We start from the raw sequence: 17272 nt of genomic DNA, 5'->3' as shown, positions 1-17272 counted from the left end.
TACGCCTATTGTCGCAAAAGGACTCGGTTACATTTCACCAGTCGTCTCTGTCTTGAGCTTTTAATTAAATTCTTCTCCTTTCATCATCTCCTACTTCACGCTTTATAGTCATAAGCCGTGTAAGCCTGGGTATTCCAGTTTTTCTAGTGCCTTGTGGAGCCCAGTTAAAAGGTTTGGTGAACTAATCTCTCTTGAGGAATGCGAGGAGCATTCCCAAACCATCTCCATCTACCCCACATCACGATCTCATATCCACATATGGTACTCGAGTAATCTCTCTTATAGATTAATTTCTAATCCTGTCCTGCCATTTAACTCCCAATATCGTTCTGAGGAATTTATTTTCAAATCTACTAAATCTATTGGAGATTGTTTCATTGTCATACCATGACTCATGTCCATAGAGTAACAAGAGATCGCTTTTACTCATCCTTATTCCTTCTCTTATTTTGTTTTGCCTTTTTTTATTTTTTGTTTTGTTTATTATTTCACATATTTAAATTAATCTTCTTCTGTAAAGAAAAAGACCACGTTTTCGACTTGTCAAATCGCTCTCTCTCTCTCTCTCTCTCTCTCTCTCTCTCTCTCTCTCTCTCTCTCTCTCTCTCTCTCTCTCTCTCTTTGCAGGTCCGAAATGAAACTCCTCTCCCCAGCCATGTTCCAGAGAACATTGCTTCTGGCGCCAGTTTCAGAGAGAGAGAGAGAGAGAGAGAGAGAGAGAGAGAGAGAGAGAGAGAGAGAGAGAGAGAGGTGGTAAGATATTGATTAACTATTGTCATTACTTTTAGTGCTTGCTCAAGTACCCTTCCATTCTATATATTAAAAGAAAATCTGTTTTAAAAGAGTTTTTTTTTCTTTTCATTGCGATCAATCTTAAAAACTTTCTGAAACAGTTTTGACGCCATCTCTCAACAGAAAGATGGAAGAAATGAATAATCATTTTCATAACTCACATAGAAGATGTATTACTGACAATGGAAAGACGTCAGTCCCTAGAGAATAACAGTCGAAGATACATTTTATTGACTAAATAAGAAATAATGATACAGAGATGAGTGAAAAGTCCTGTTAGATGGGTTTATGTTTTCGATGCAGAATAAGAAAATGATCAATGATAACAACATTCCTGTTGGGTATTATTTGTGGCAAAGGACAATAGGATGACCAAGTCACATGAAGAATCTCAGAGTTTCCTACAGGATTATCTTGACTAAGATGAACAGGATTGCAAACATATTTCTTAAGATGTGTTTCTTTAGGAGTATCTTTATTTAGATCATTCAATCTAATTCTTTATTATTCTTTCATGAATTTTGTGAAATAAGAGAAACTTTATTCATATATGTTTGGGATATTTTCGAATAAGATTTTTAGTTTGAATATCAAAAGGGTCAAGATGAAAAAATTTAACTTTAAAATTACTGGAGAAATTTTTACTTTGAAAATTTAAGATCACACATCATTTCCCTTTTCGAAACACACACACATACTCTATATATATATATATATATATATATATATATATATATATATATATATATATATAAACAAAAACCAATGCAGCCATTTGTAGTCCACTGCAGGACAAATGCCTCAGACATGTCCTTATTCATATCTGGGGTTTGGTAAGTTTTCATCAGCACGAAAGCCACTAAAGACTGGTGATGGTGGGAGACTATGGTCTGGTCGCTTACAGCAAATCAACCAAATATGGGTGGCCCTTACTAGTACAGCTTTGCTGATCATGGCCATACATAAACTCTTCATCACGTTAAGGTATCCCCACTTACATATATATATATATATATATATATATATATATATATATATATATATATATATATATATATATATATATATATATATATATATATAAACATACGCACATCATTGTAACATACATGAACATTAACGTTTTCATAGATTCATTTTTATTTTTGTAACATACATGAACATGAACGTTTTCATAGATTCATTTTTATTATTGTGTAAGTTTAACTATTCAAGTTGCTCCTTTTTTTAATGCTTCATTGTTTTTATTTTTATTTGTCGTATTTGAAACATCGTTTAATCTGTGAGATGTTTATATATGGGGTCATGAAGCGTGGGGTAGCTACTCAAGATCATTGTAAGATCAACATATAAAAATCTAGAGACGTATCAAAAAACATCAAGCATTCTAATGGGATATGAAGAAACAAAACTAGGAAAATTAATATTTAATGAATATTACAAGAGAGAAACTATAAAAAACGAGACTAACTTGGAAAAGCAGTAATCAGTATTTATGAAACAAATCAACTTTTTCATATGAAAAGCATGTCTGTAAAATTCTTTGCAATGGCAATTTATATTCCATTTAGACTGTAAAATAGCTTCTATAGTTGACAAATCAAACTTATTCTTCTCGTCTATCCATTGAGCAGTCATCATAGAATAGTCACGCTCCACATTTGCATTCTGAACAGGAATACTAGATAGATATTCACACAAATTGATATCTCAGAATACTGTTCCTGGAAGTCTAACTGCTGAATGATGAAAACCATCTTTCATGACACATCTTGGTCATCCATTCATGACGTTTGTTCTTCATTTGTTGATCGAGAATGTTTTTAATAGTTGACTACACGCAAAAAAGCAGGTTCTCGTCAATTTTTACTCTTGTCTTTTAGTATTATTATTATTATTACTTGCTAAGCTACAACCCTAGTTGGAAAAGCAGGTTGCTATAAGCCCAAAGGCTCCAACAGGCAAAATAGCCCAGTGAGGAAAGGAAACAAGGAAAAATAAAATATTTTAAGAACAGTAACATTAAAATAAATATTTCCTATATAAACTATAAAAACTTTAACAAAAAAAGAGGAAGAGAAATTAGATAGAATAGTGTGCCCAAGTGTACCCTCAAACAAGAGAACTTTAACCCAAAATAGTGGAAGACCATGGTACAGAGGCTATGGCGCTACCCAGGACTAGAGAACAATGGTTTGAATTTGGAGTGTCCTTCTCCTAGAAGAGCTGCTTACCATAGCTAAAGAATCTCTTCTACCTTTACCAAGAGGAAAGTAACAACTGAACAATTACAAAACAGTAGTTAACCCCTTATGTTAAAAAGATATGTTCGGTAATCTCAATGTTGTCAGGTGTATGAGGACAGAAGGGAATCTGTTAAGAATAGGCCAGAGTATTCGGTGTGTGTGTAGAAAAGAAGATTGTGTCTGTTCCCAGACTGGAAGTACATCCAATAACATCCATGAAAAGACACCAAAACTTCCTAAATTAAACCATTGTTCTCTAGTCTTGGGTAGTGCCCTAGCCTCTGTCCATGGTCTTCCACTGTCTTGGGTTAGAGATCTCTTGCTTGAGGGTACACTCGGGCACACTATTCTATCTTGCTTCTCCTTATCTTGTTATTTTTAAGTTTTTATTCTCTTGTTATTTTCCAGTTTTTATAGTTTATATATGAAAGATTTATTATAATGTTATTGTTCTTAAAACTTTTTGTAGTTTTTCTTTATTTCCTTTCCTCACTGGGGTATTTTCCCTTTTGGAGCCATTGGGCTTATAGCATCCCGCTTTTCCAACTCTGACCATCCTTTACATTCAGATCTTCCCGGACAATTCTATCCTGTTCTTAATAGTAGGCAGGCAGTTAATTCTAATAGCCAGGCCTTCTCCATCATGAGGGTCAATACTACACAGTATTCTAGAAGTTTTATTCCAGCTGTTACCAAGTTGTGGAATGATCTTCCTAGTCAGGTAGTTGAATCAGTAGAACTTCAAAAGTTCAAAATTGGAGCAAATGTTTTTATGTTGACCAGGCTGACATGAGTCTCTTTATTGTTTATATAGGACATATCTGTTTTAACGTTGTTAATAGTTTATATAGGAAATATCTGTTTTTAGAATAATATATTGTTAATTTATTCTCATCATTTATTTATTTCCTTATTTCCTTTCCTCACTAGGCTATTTTTCCGTATTGGAGCCCTTGGGCTTATAGCATCTTGCTTTTCTAACTAGGGGTGTAGTTTGGCTAATAATAATAATGATAATAATAATAATAATGATAATAATTCGGGACGTGTCCCGCAAAATCGGGACGTCTGGCAACCCTACGTAATATTCCTCAATCTTTTTGACAAAATGTTCTTAAAAAGGAAAGTAAAAAATACAAAAACAAAGATATTACTTGTGTTCATTATTTCTTACCATAGACACTCGTTGATAGGGCGAGAGCTGTTGTATAACAGATAATCTGAGTGAAATACTTCTTCAATAAGGTTTAAATGAATAGCCATTGATGAAAAGACTTCTTTAAAGACACATAGAGTGTAATGACAAATGATGAATCAAACCGTCTGTGTATCTTATTTCCTATAAGACCCCCAACACAACGAGAGAAAACTTCAAAACTGCGCAAATTCTGATACCAAACAAAACAAAAGACGAAGTGGCAACTGAGATGAAGATTAGGAAACTTCTCTCTATGGAACACGTGCTCGCCAGTTGTCATGCAGCCGAGGAGAACGGGTGTGGTCGAGCCTCTGGGAGGTCAAGTACGACATTTCTGCATTTGTGGTTTTAGAGCCAAGACCTGTTCTTCCTCGGGTAATTCCTCCTCCTCCACTGTTTTTCTTACTTCGTCTTCTTCTTCTTTTCTAGGACATAAAATGCCTTCGTAAGCCAGTTTTTGCACCTGAAGAATAAAAACGTAATTGAGTTCCTGAAAAAAAAAATCAGAAATCTAAATCTATCTTGTAACAAATTCTGTGATAAATATGTGATGTGATATATATATATATATATATATATATATATATATATATATATATATATATATATATATATATATATTTTATATATATATATATATATATATAAATATATATATATATATATATATATATATATATATATATATATATATAGATAGATAGATAGATATCTGTGTGTGTGTCAACCTGGGAAATTGGTAGAATTGCAAATGAAAGAACATGGAACGAAGCAAAGGCCGTAATTCAGTGCAACAATATGGTTAACAGATAAATTATTTAATCGTGTCTTATTAACTCAACCAATAATATTGCTTTAAATTTGAACTCCAAAATTTTTTAACCTGATTTTTAAATTAGACAAAAAACATTATCAAGTACAAGAATAATGTCGAGGTTAGACTTCATTACAGTGCTTAATGTAAAGTAGGAAAGGAGTTCCATTTTGTAATCTACTTATATTTGGTTACCTTGGCATAAGCTGCACCTTCTCACCTTTTGATTAAACTATTTGATGCTTCTCTTCTCGTTTACCTTTCTTTCTTTGGACTCTATTTTTCCATAGTGTTTTATCTTTTGTACGCGAACGATGTAGGAATAAACACGTAGTGCTATAGCCTCTGTATCATGGTCTTCCACTGTCTTGGGTTAGAGTTCTCTTGCTTGAGGATACACTCGGGCACACAGTTGTATCTAGTTTCTCTTCCTTTTGTTTTGTTATAGTTTTTAAAGTTTATATAGGAAATATTCATTTTAATGTTGTTATTGTTACTATTCTTAAAATATTTTATTTTTCCTTATTTCCTTCAATCACTGGGCTATTTTCCCCGTTGGCCTCTTGTTTTGTTGAAGTTTGTATTGTTTATATATGAAATATTTATTTTAATGTTGTTACTATTCTTGAAATATTGTATTTTTCTTTGTTTCCTTTCCTCACTGGGCTATTTTCCCTGTTGGGGCCCCTGGGCTTATAGCATCCTGCTTTTCCAACTAGGGTTGTAGCTTAGCATTTAATAATAATAATAATAAAAGCTATTGCCTGATTTTACCTTTTATTCTGTTATGGTATTCGTTTAGAATAGAATATGACAGGTGACTCCATCATATACATATGTATGTTTACATATGTGTATGTTTAAAGGTCATATCAATTTAGATCATACATGAATTTAGTCAATGAATCCTCTATTGATTTAATCAGTCTATGAATAGCGAAAATTATAGAATGGCAGCAAGAATCTCTGGGTTTATGAATACTAAAGAAAAATTAAAAATTGGTAATTGGAATGTTAGAACTATGAATCTGATTGGGAAGTTACAGCAAGTGGAGAATGAATTTATGAAATATGGTTTGGATATCTTGGCCCTAACTGAAACACGATGTAAAGGGATTAGTAAAGAAATTTTAGACCAAGGTAATACATACATATATATATATATATATATATATATATATATATATATATATATATGTTTATATATATATATATATATATATATATATATATATATATATATATATATATATATATATATATATATATATATATATATATATATATATACGGCCCCAGGGCTGCATAGCAGCAGTAGAGAAGCAGCCGTCCTGCGAAAGATCCAAAGTGGCTCCCTCACTCTCTCTCTCTCTCTCTCTCTCTCTCTCTCTCTCTCTCTCTCTCTCTCTCTCTCTCTCTCTCTCTCAGTACCTATAGTGTGTCCTCTCCAAAGTGATTCTGTGATTGTGGTTATCTAATTTCATTGAGTATCAAACTTGAAGGTTGGCGTAAAATTTAATTACAAGTGAAACAAGTGATTGTATAATTTTCATAAGAATTATTTCTTCCTCTTAGTCTAAGTTTTATTCAGATTTAATATTTCAAGTCAAGTGATTATAATTTTTCAGAGTGTAACATTTTTGTCTTAATATAAATTTTGTTCAGGCCTAATATTCAAGTGATGATGATGATAATGATGTATTTATATGTATAAAAATGTATATGTATACAGTATATATGAATATAAACAGATATTCACATCTATATATATATATATATATATATATATACTCATGCACATATATACAGATTTACACAGCTATATATATATATATATACATATATATATATATATATATATATATATATATATATATATATATATATATATATATATATATATATACATATATATATATATATATATATATATATATATATATATATATATATATATATATGTATATATATATATATATATATATATATATATATATATATATATATATGAAGAGAGAGAGAGAGTGCGGCACAAACTAGGAACGAAAATATCAGATTAGGAAATGTGACTCACTAAACTTACAACGTATCGAGCCAAAGGGAGCCTTGGAGGTGGGGAAAGGGGAGGGGGTGTGGGAGTGCGAGTTCTCGGCGGGTGGGTGGGGGGGGGGGGAATCAGGGATATCCAATTGGTATTTAAAGGTCCAGGATAAGCTTCTCGTCCCTGCAGTCGTCCGGAATCACAAGCACTCTTGAGGTGGTGTCCTTCAGATCTGTTCTGCTTCCTCCGTCGTCTCCTTCTGCAGGACACAAGACGTTGTTGTGAGTTGGACTTTGTCTCTTTGGTAGTCAGTCATTCTCTGGGGACTGAGATATGTCTATTGCCAGCTCACCTTTCATGAGTTGATGAGAACAAAACTTTACAAATGACGCATTTCTAGAAGTGAAATATTCTTTCATACAGTTTGTACAGTTATTAAAATGGGGGCGTTACTGTTTCTAATATTTACAGTGAGTTATATTTGAAATTATTCCTTTCTTTCATATGTCTACTGAGAGATGGTCTTGAAGCTGTTTCAGAATGATGTTAAGATTGTTCACTGTTTTACCAGACTGAACTGTGATCAATCTCTTTTCAGACCACATGTCCTTCAATATAAAAAGAGAAGTAGAGTTGAACAAGTACTGACTACAGTCTAAAATTATTATTATTATTTTGTATATATATATATATATATATATATATATATATATATATATATATATATATATATATATATATATATATATAATTTATCAGTCTCTCTCTCTCTCTCTCTCTCTCTCTCTCTCTCATTACAGGTCGTCATTGAAACGCTCTCCCTCAGCCATGTTCCAGAGAACATTGATCCTGGCGACAATTTCAGCTGCCTTCGCAGAATTGATTCCAAGTAGGTAAACAAAGAGGTTAAAAGAGCTTTGTGAAATTGTGCTGTGTCTGAGTTCTCATTTTTGAAGTTGTTTACTGTTGCTTGCTTTACTCATTTAATTTATGTTAAATATTCCTTTCCTTTCAGTTGACCCATGTGAAACAATTACTAATGAACTACAAACGGCGCTTGGTCCCCTGGATCCACACACACTCCCCATTATCTCCAATGTCGATTATATTCGTGACTTCCCCAGGTTAGCTATGAATAATAAATGAAGACGTGAATTTCTGCGACATTTCATTACGATGTGAGCATTATCATTTCTTCTAAGCTGAAGCTGATTTTTTTTTCTTTCAGTTACATCTTCGACTTCTTTGGCCTGATAATTAAAGGGTTTTCCGATGTTAACTGCAACTCCTTCAATGTTTCTGAGCAAGAAAGCGTGGTAAGGAAGCATTATAAAATCTTTGTACTTTGTTACCTAATTATTTGTTATTCTGAAAACAACTAAACAAAACAATTAATTGTTTGTGGCTCGTTTGATTTTGTATATCGTTTCTTTAACAAGAAGAAATGAATCATTTGTCTTCTTCCTAATTCTCATGTATTTCTAATTAATTAATACCATACAAATTCTCTGTCACTACGAATAATTCCTGATCTTTATAGGCAACACTGAACCTCACAGGACACAATTTGGAATTCAATACCAGTCATGCCAATATAGACATTTATCGACTAGGTTATCACGGTACACAAAAAACCAACTTAACGTGAGTATTTCCAAAACTGACTTTACCCGTATATTACCTGTCCCTCCTGTAGCATTGTTGAACAAAAATTCTTGTCGAATTTGAACTTTGAGAGATAATAGATTAGTCAATTGCCGTTAACAATTTTTTTTTCTACTGTCAGTTCGCAGCTGGGTTTCTATACTCTGGATTTGAGGTTCAGATATGAACATTACTCGCCGAATCCCTTCAGTCTCTGCATCTTCAGAGATACTCTCCACATGACCTTCCATGCTGAAAGAATCACGGTAAGTGCTCCCTTTTCTCTTCCTTAATTAGGTCCCTTATATGGACAACTCTTATTATTCAGTTTAGTCATAATTTCCGTGTCTGTAAGAACAATATACAATAGAGAAAATATTGATCTAACTAAAAAAAAAAGAAATTATGAATGATTTGACAGTCTCGTGAAATTGGTGTTATGAATGTGATTTCCACCATGTCTTTTTGTATCTTTCCTCTTAGACTAACGTTGGAAACAGTCCAAACGTGACTCAGGAGCTGAATGATCATCCAGAAGCAGTGGTGGAGGCTATAAATCGTTACCTTCCTCGCCGAGCCAACGACCTTACCGCAATACTCAAAGATTTACTTTGCCATACCAATCCTCTTCCACCGTATCCAACTCCTCCCCATACACCTGAAAACTGAAGAACATCTGTGGGAGCAAGGCCAGGTCTAGCTTCAATTGGGATACCTGACTACCCCTAAATGGATTCCGGACTCTGGCACCCGGTGGAGGTCTAGGGACTGCTGGCAGAGGCTAAGAAGAAGAAACCCCTTTTATATGTACCGTAGTTCCATGAAGAAGAAAGAGGAATTATACTCTTGATACTAACATCCAGATATGTTCGAATCATTAGCAATTGATCATCATATTTTCTTTTTCTGTGATTTTTTTAGATTAAATTTAGAAAGCTTAATATTATGCAATAACCATTTACTTTATATCTGCTTATATAGAAAGCATAAAACCTTTGTTTTTTAAATACCCAAACATTTTTAAAACAAAAATAATGAAATGTTTAGAAACAATATTGTCATATCAAATAAAATAATTGGTCTATTTTGGTCTTCTTATCCTCATGATTCTAGATAATGAGGGATTTTAAAACTATAATTGTACAACATATCGTTTTATATAAATCTATCCATGAATAGAGTGTTGGATAAATATCTTTATTGATATATATATATATATATATATATATATATATATATATATATATATATATATATATATATATATATATATATATATATATATATATATATATATATCAATGATTATTTCTGCATAGATCTGTTATTCTTAGACATATTTTATTTAGGGTAAGTACTTTACCCTTGAGAATTACAAAAAATTGCTGGAGGATTTGAATAGAAAAAGCAGAAATGTAGGACTAAGAATTGATACGAGTAACACTAAGATAATGTACAATGAAAAGGCAGAGAGACAGCAAATAAGAGTTATGGACGAACGTCTGGAGATTCTTAATGAATATACATACTTAGGACAGACAGTAAGTGGTTCCCCATAACATGAGATAAAAAATAAAAGAAATATAAACGTGGTATGAAGAGCTTTTGGTAAACAAAATGAGATTATCAAGGGTAAACTTCCTCTCTCTCTCTCTCTCTCTCTCTCTCTCTCTCTCTCTCTCTCTCTCTCTCTCTCTCTCTCACTCTCTCTCTAAAAAGAAAAAGCATTTAATCAAATGGTCGTACCAGTATTAGCTTATGCATCAGAAACTTACTAAAGCTTTAAAACATAAACAGCTAATTATAACTCAAAGAGCTATGGCGAAAATAATCATTGGAGTACACACATCTACATCTACATCTACATCTACATCTACATCTACATCTACATCTACATCTACATCTACATCTATATCTATATCTATATCTATATCTATATATATATATATATATATATATATATATATATATATATATATATATATATATATATATATATATATATATATATATATATATATATATATATATATATATATATATATTAGTGAATACTATAAGAGAAAGATCCTCGAATCAGCAACAGACATAAATAAGTTATATCGTCTCCTAAATGGTATAATGGGAAATGTAAAACAAAAGAAGCTACCTGATGGATACAGTTAACAGGAACTAGCAAATAATTTTCTAGTATTCTTTAAAAACAAAATTGAAAATATAACCAGGTCATTTATAGATACTCAAAATCAGATTAATGATACACCAGGCACACAGACAAAATTAATACGATTTAACAACTTAACACAAGATGACATCACCAGAATTATCAAGATAGCAAAGAAAACAAACTGTGCGATCGATCCTAAGTCAATATATCAAGTAATTGGAGAGAGAGACTTTTCTAGTCTAGACTAAATAATAATGGGAATAGCAAATGCAAGCATTGATGAATGTAAGTTTCCTAAATCTGAAAAAAATGGCTATAGTCACACCAGTTCTGAAAAATGCACTGGACTACCAGGAATTAAGCTCATAAAGACCTATTTCGAATCTATCCTTTGTTTCAAAAGTGCTTAAATATGCAATTCTTAAACAGCTAGTCAGTCACTTAGAAGTAATAGAATCTTTGCCTGACATCCAATCTGCTTACAGAAAACTATTCTCTACGGAGACAGTCCTCTGGTCTGTTGTAAATGATATGCTGGAAATGATGGATGAAAATAAATGTGGTATTTTAATATTGCTCGATCTCAGTGCTGCTTTTGATACAGTTATGCATGAACTGCTACTAAATGATCTACGGTCCATCGGCGTTGAAGATTAAACCTTCGAATACCTAAAAGACTACTTAGTTGGTAGAAATTACTGTGTACAAATTGGAAACTCTTATTCATCATAATGAACTCTTAAGCAGAGGGGTACCCCAGGGGAGTGTACTTGGCCCAATCTTATTCTGCATCTATACTATTGGTCTATCGAAAATACTACAAAGGCATGACGTGAAGTTCAAACTATTTGCGGATGACACACAATTTTACTTCTCCATAAATGATATAGATGACACTATTGAAACTCTAAACCAAATCCTTTGATTGTTAGAGAATGGATGACATTTAAAAAACTAAAATTAAATGAGAATAAAACTGAATTCATGGTGGGGGGCAAGAGAAACAGCGTGAGAAACTTGGGTGATATTCAAATGAACATAAATAATGACTCAGTGCCGATATCTAGTAAAGTTCGAGATCTAGGTGTATTTCTTGATTGTGGCGTGTCTCCAAATGTCCAAGTAAATAATGTAATAAAAGCTGCTGGTTATCATCTAAGATATATTGCGTTTATAAAAAAGTACCTGTACGAAAATTCTGTAAAGAAATTTGTGATAAACTGTGTTATTACCAGGATTGACTACTGCAACTCTATCTATTACAATTTACCAAAAGTGCAACTTAAGAAATTACAAAACATAATAAACAGAGGAGCAAGACTGATAAAAGGTGTCCCACCTAGAGAAAGGATCACCCCTATATTAATTGATTTACTCTGGCCGCCGATGAAAGCGAGAATTGAATTTAAAATATGTACAATAACCCACCAAGTTATCAGAACCGGTCGTCCAAAATACTTAAGAGAATTGCTACATATTAGGTAGCCAACAAATCGTGTCGACACGAGAATAGTTAAAGATGGCTTCAAACTGTTGGAACCTAGATATATGTCTACTTTAGGATCCAAAGCCTTTAAATATGCAGCCCCGCGACTATATAATAAGCTCCCATGAAACGTTTGAATGATTGAAGACATTAAGGCTTTCAAGAGGAAACTGAAGACTTTATTTCATGAGTCCTTTGACAGTAACGATTTAACAGTAAATGAACAATACGCAATATGAAACGTTAAATACTCTGAATGAACAATGTAAAACGACAGTGGAGGTCCTGTAGAGAGTGGGGTTCCCCAGCTGTAAAGGACTGGAAAAGCAGTCATCAAAGTAAAGTATATATATATATATATATATATATATATATATATATATATATATATATACATATACATATACATATACATATACATATACATATACATATACATATACATATACATATACATATACATATACATATACATATATATATATATATATATATATATATATATATATATATATATATATATATATGTGTGTGTGTGTGTGTGTGTGTGTGTGTGTGAGTGTGAGTGTGAGTGCGTGTGTAATGAATAGACAACAACGTCTCGGCAGCGTCCTGATATTGAAGACAGCTTCTCCTCGGACAGATCGTCCTGCAGATAGTTTTCAGGATAACAGCAGACATACTTTTACTTTTCTTCATTCATTGTCTTACATAACAATATTTCATCAATACAAACAATACATAGTTCAGCTGTATGTTAATAATTGAAAGATTTATTTCGTGTAATTAAATCATTGTTGAATAATGCGTAGTAGATTTCAAGCTTCCCATGGAGACTAGGAAAGAAAGAACACCCACGGACCAGTAGCCCTCTATCTGCACGCAGGAACCTTCAACCTCAAGGGTAACCTAGAGAGAGAGAGAGAGAGAGAGAGAGAGAGAGAGAGAGAGAGAGAGAGAGAGAGAGAGAGAGAGAGAGAGAGAGGTCAAAAACATAGTATGTAATAAAGGCAAAGAAAACTAAAGAGGCAAAACAAAATAAAAGAAGGAATGCAAATGAGTAAAAGGATTCCCTCATCTATGGAACAGATGTTGTCATGAACACACATTCGCTCCAAGAAAAAACACCTTAATAGAAGAAGATTCTTCTAAATTTTGAATAGGCCTACCACCCGATTTAGGAGCGAAGAGTAGAAAACGGCTCGATTTTAAAAGAAAATTATTTCATGTCAACTTTATGAAGAAGAAGAAGAAGCAAAGAACTCTAAGACTTTATAGGAAACTTTCATCTTCTTCTTCAGTCTCCAGGTTGTAAGCCAAGAAAGGAGCGTGCCAGGGAGGGAGGAGGGGGGTTGGGTCTCTCCTTGGTTGAGTCCAGGCGGAGTCCTGCTTAGCCTTGAGGCGAATCCTTTTTTTCTTAAACAGGTTATAGGGAAGAGGGATTCCGTGATCCACGGAAAAGAAAAAAGAAAACTGCTTCGTCCAGTTTACGATCAGTAACTGCATTTGTTATGCACTAAAGTGTTTGTAAACATTTTGATAGTAATAATAATAATAATAATATTAATAATAATAATAATAATAATAATAACTTGGTACGTACAACCTGGGACGGATATTATCAGTCTTTCTTCTTCTTCTTAACCTTGTTGTATGACTACTCAGTCTCTCTCTCCTTCTAATGTTACACTCCCTCTCACACTTTCTGTCTCTCCTTCTCTCTCTGCATCTCTTTCTTCTTCTTAACCTTTTGGCTGAATCTCTCTCTCTTGGCTGGCGGTGTCATTGTCTCACTGGATGCATCAGACGGGGGAAGGAATCGAAGGTATATATATAATTCTTTTTTTCTTCTTCTTTTTCTCTCTTTCTTACTCTCTCTCTCTCTTTCTCTCTTTCTCTCTTTCCCGGGAATGACTACTACTTCCCCTCTCTCTCCCTTCCTCACACTCCCTCTCACGCTCTTTCTCTCTCTTTCTCTGACTCTGACTCTCTCTCTCTCTCTCTCTCTCTCTCTCTCTCTCTCTCTGGGTATATCTATCTCCTTCTTAACCTTGTAGTAGGACTGCTGATGTATGACTACTCGGTCTCTCCTTCTTCTTCTTCTGATGGTGTCTCCTTCTCAAACTCTCTCTCTCTCTCTCTCTCTCTCTCTCTCTCTCTCTCTCTCTCTCCCTCTCTCTCTCTCTCTCGGCGGTGTCATTGTCTCACTGGATGCATCAGACAGGGGAAGGAATCGAAGGTATATATGATAATTCATTTTTTTTTCTCTTTCCTTCTCTCTTTTTCTCTATTTTTTACTCTCTTTCTCTTTTTCTCTCTCTCCTTCCCGGGAATGACTACTTCCCCTATCCCCTCACACTCCCTCTCACGCTCTCTCTCTCTCTCTCTCTCTCTCTCTCTCTCTCTCTCTCTCTCTCCTCTCTCGGCGGTGTCATTGTCTCACTGGATGCATCAGACGGGGAAGGAATTGAAGGTATATATATGATAATTCTATTTTTCTTCTTCTCTCTTTCCATCTCTCCTTTTCTCTATTTTTTACTCTCTCTCTTTCTCTCTCTCTTTCCCGGGAAGGACTACTTCCCCTTTCCCTTCCTCTCTCTCTCTCTCTCTCTCTCTCTCTCTTGGCGGTGTCATTGAACTAAACTTTTTGTACACTTATTTACTTAAATACTTAGGAATGTAATTTAAAGAGCCTTAACACAAAAATTAATATAATTATTAACACCTTTTAAATAACAATTAACACGCTGAAGATGGCAAGCCAAATAGTACATTCGTATGTTAGACCGCTTTATAATTAAATAGAATTCCTGTCGACGAAAGGACCTCATCCAACGTAGACTAAGCGAGAAAGTCCTATTCAGTGAATATGTTTAGCTCGTAACCACTCTGTCCTAAAAATATGAACAATATCACTATTAGTGACATGGAAACAGTAAGTCAAATTAAATTTCCCCAGAATTATTCAAAATTAAGCTGCAAAACTTTTACAGGGCTTCGCACAAATAAAATTAACCAAAGCCATAAACATAATAAATGCAACCTTGAACACAAATAACCTGGAAATTTTATATGAATAAATTGACTCAAAAGGACCAAGAATAGTTATTTAATAATTAAGGATTTAGCAAGACCTTTACTTAAATATAAATGAAAGTGCTGGCAATAACAAGGAATCGAACTAAAACCCGCTTCCTTCAGTTGAACCCCATACCTGTTATTGTCCAGAGAGGCATATAAATGGAAGTGACGACGACATTCACCACAAGAGCACGTTGCAGATAAAGGAGCCAATTTTTCGACACATCAAGCTAGGACTCCACTCGGGCTAAATCACACTAACGATGCTGAATACATCCAAGTAAACCCTTGGCCATAACTCGAGGACGAGGACTTCAGAACTGTATACGTCTCTACGTGGCACATGGTCGTGGTAAACTAATAGAAGAAGATATCCAGTGGTCCAGTGGGGTTTTTACAACATCCAAATATTGTATATATTCCTCACTGTATAATTATTGATTAGTAATTTCACAGAAGGCTTAGAGGAGGAGTTGCTGCCATACTGCCGACGGAGAGATGTCTCCGCTTCTGTCTTACAGTACATAACCATATCGGCTTATATAGTTATAACAAGGTATAAGGGAACCAATGGAAGTGGGTTAAAAAATGAAAAACAAGCTAATTCAATACCAACTTAAACTATCAAACAACCACCTACTCCCTTTGAGTCAAAATACAAGGTTAATACAAACAAATATGGAAAGTTACGAATTATATTCGTAATTTTCTGGACAGTCATTGTCTCACTGGATGCATCAGACGGGGGAAGGAATCGAAGGTATATACTGAATATGATAATTCTTTTTTTCTCTCTCTTTCCCGCTCTCTTTTTCTCTCTTTCTAACTCTCTTTATCTTTTTCTCGCTCACTTTCCCGGGAATGACAACTTCCCCTCTCTCCCCCTTACACTCCCTCTCTCTCTCTCTCTCTCTCTCTTGACGGTATCATTGTCTCACTGGATGCATCAGACGGGGAAGAAATCGAAGGTATATACTGTATATGATAATTCTTTTTTTCTCTCTCTTTCCCACTTTTTTTTCTCTCTTTTTTACCCTCTTTCTCTTTTTCTCTCTCTCTTTCCCGGGAAAGACTACTTCCCCTCTCTCCCCCTTACACTACCTCTCTCTCTTTTCTTATCTCTTTTGTTCTTTTTTACTCTCTTTTGCTCTCTTTCTGACTCTCTTTCCCGGGAATGATTACTTCCCCTTTACCCCTCACACTCCCTCTCATGTTCTCTCTCTCTCTCTCTCTCTCTCTCTCTCTCTCTCTCATCTCTCTCTCTCTCTCTCTTGCGGTGTCATTGTCTCTGACGGGAGAAGGAATCGAAGGAATATATATGATAATTCTTTTTTTTTCTCTCTCTCTCTCTCTTTTCCTCTCTCTTTTGCTCTCTTTTTTACTCTCTTTTGCTCTCTTTCTGACTCTTTCCCGGGAATGACTACTTCCCCTTTCCCCCTCACACTCCCTTTTCCCCGCTCTCTCTCTCTCTCTCTCTCTCCTCTCTCTCTCTCTCTCTCTCTCTCTCTTGGCGGTGTCATTGTCTCACTGGATGCATCTGACGGGGGAAGGAATCAAAGGTATATATAAGATAATTCTTTTTTTATTCTTTCTTTTTCTCTCTTTCCCACTTTCTTTTTCTCTCTTTCTTACCATCGTACCTGGAATGACTACATCCCCCTTCCCTTCTCACACTCCCTGTCATGCTCTCTCTCTCTCTCTCTCTATCTCTCTCTCTCTCTCTCTCTCTCTCTCTCTCTCTCTCTCTCTCTTGGTGGTGTCATTTTCTCACTGGATGCATCAAACGGGGAAGGAATCGAAGGT

General features: G+C 34.3%; 1 protein-coding gene across 1 annotated transcript; it reads left to right on the top strand.

Moving 5' to 3' along the window:
- Positions 1 to 7278: 7278 nt before the first annotated feature.
- On the top strand, positions 7279 to 9786 carry LOC137637709 (uncharacterized). The gene is made up of 7 exons (XM_068369859.1): positions 7279 to 7372; positions 7892 to 7980; positions 8107 to 8215; positions 8320 to 8407; positions 8632 to 8735; positions 8878 to 9001; positions 9219 to 9786. The coding sequence occupies exons 2-7, from the start codon at positions 7920 to 7922 to the stop codon at positions 9402 to 9404; spliced, it is 672 nt and encodes a 223-aa protein (XP_068225960.1). The 5' UTR covers positions 7279 to 7372; positions 7892 to 7919; the 3' UTR covers positions 9405 to 9786.
- The last annotated feature ends 7486 nt before the right edge of the window (positions 9787 to 17272 follow it).

Source organism: Palaemon carinicauda, unplaced genomic scaffold (assembly GCF_036898095.1).
Source record: "Palaemon carinicauda isolate YSFRI2023 unplaced genomic scaffold, ASM3689809v2 scaffold934, whole genome shotgun sequence".
Taxonomy (NCBI): domain Eukaryota; kingdom Metazoa; phylum Arthropoda; class Malacostraca; order Decapoda; family Palaemonidae; genus Palaemon; species Palaemon carinicauda.
This window is presented reverse-complemented; position numbering and strand designations above follow the sequence as displayed.

Coding starts and splice junctions, on each gene's coding strand:
- LOC137637709 (XM_068369859.1), top strand. CDS start 7,920: ATGTTCCAGAGAACATTGATCCTGGCGACAATTTCAGCTGCCTTCGCA. Junction 7,981..8,106: donor CTTCGCAGAATTGATTCCAA/GTAGGTAAACAA, acceptor CTTTCCTTTCAG/TTGACCCATGTGAAACAATT. Junction 8,216..8,319: donor TATATTCGTGACTTCCCCAG/GTTAGCTATGAA, acceptor TTTTTCTTTCAG/TTACATCTTCGACTTCTTTG.